We start from the raw sequence: 1,465 nt of genomic DNA on the forward strand, positions 1-1,465 counted from the left end.
TCTGATTATAATTTAATTTATTTCATCATCATCACATCTGTCCAATAATAATATAAAACAATATAAGAAATCTATGAAAGAGTCCATCCACAGTCCTGTGTGTCGAAAACTGTGGATAAAGAAGCTGCCCGGCAGCAAAGTTGCCGCCTCAACCTCTACCCATCGAAGACATCATATTCTGTAATGACAGGTCAGTGTTCATCACCACCATTATTTCACTGTGTACACAGTCGGCTGCTTGCTTTCAGTCCAGTGATGCTGTCCTTTAGCACGTGGCGGTCCTCGTATATTCGGGGGACCTGTGGTGGTTGAAACTTAATTATATTTCCCCCGAATGATTCTGGAACAACATAGTGACAGTTTCAACAGCAGGACCTCAGAGTCCCAACTGCATTGGCTGAATCAGTCAAAAAGCAATAGGGGGCTTTTACTAACTACACCCAGAATTACAGTGTTATCAGTGTCATGTGTCAACAAACAGGGTCTGGGTTTTGTAGTCCCAAATCCTAGTCTATCTTGGCTTTGTTTCATCACTGTAGTTGGAAGCAGGTTACGACTGGGTCTGTGGGAAAGCGATAGGGTATATTTGACTGTAGTGATCCACAAAATGGACCTCCAGGCCCTGGGTGATGTAGTCCTGCAGGTCAGAGAAGTCCTTCCTGTTCTCAGCTGGCAGGATGATGCAGGTCACACCAGCACGACGGGCCTGAGGGGACAAGAAAATCCAGTTTGAAATTGGTTTCAAAATTACTTTGAAGTGACTACAAAAACAAGTATATTTTTTGCCCTGACAGCAGTGGGGTAGGGACTGTAATGTCTGTTGTGTCTGAATGATTACTAAAATCTACAGACATTAACACAAGACAAATCCAACAAACTTTATGATTGTAATATAATCTACTTAGATTTTGTTTGTTGGTGGGAGTGTTGTAGATGTATGAAAGGGTGTTGTGTAAGTGTAACTAGAGGAGTATGCAGGAGTGTGTAAGGAGGAGGATGAATATTACAACACATTTCTGCCACATTCTGCCAATTGTCCTAAATCATACCAGTGACCTTTAAAGCTCCAATATGTAACATTTCCAAATATCTATAAACTCTAGACCTATGTTCTATATGTAGTTGAGTTGTGTACTTACATTATTCCAAATGTTTCCAACAATGTTCAAACTCAGAGAAATCTGTCATTTCATATCTCCTTTGTGGTTCTCTGCCAGAAGCTGTCATACATTGACTTTTTATTCAGTCTGAAGCCACATTTATTCCTTCAGTGTTCCATGTTCAAGGAGTTTCTACTGGAGCCCTAATTATTCCCAGAGATCTCCTTCTTCTCCCAAAACAAACTGACTCACTGATTAAAAATCAGTGCCACATTAAAAATCACCTGTTTCTCCCACACTGTTGGCGACAGAGAAGGACGGTTAAAAAAGCACCTAAACGAATCTAAACGTGATGGTACAACAAG

The 1,465-nt window shown here is 40.8% G+C and overlaps 1 protein-coding gene across 1 annotated transcript in view; it reads right to left on the reverse strand.

The window, feature by feature from the left end:
- lonp1 (lon peptidase 1, mitochondrial) overlaps positions 1 to 1,465 on the reverse strand; it is an 18,257-nt gene continuing 16,792 nt past the window's right edge. Inside the window, exon 15 of the mRNA XM_035652789.1 lies at positions 1 to 706. Coding sequence (XP_035508682.1) covers positions 551 to 706 — 156 coding nt within the window. The 3' untranslated portion in view covers positions 1 to 550. The remainder of the gene's footprint in view (positions 707 to 1,465) is intronic.

Source organism: Morone saxatilis, unplaced genomic scaffold, assembly GCF_004916995.1.
Source record: "Morone saxatilis isolate NCDOM2014 unplaced genomic scaffold, NCSU_SB_2.0 Contig12, whole genome shotgun sequence".
NCBI classification, from domain to species: Eukaryota; Metazoa; Chordata; class Actinopteri; family Moronidae; genus Morone; species Morone saxatilis.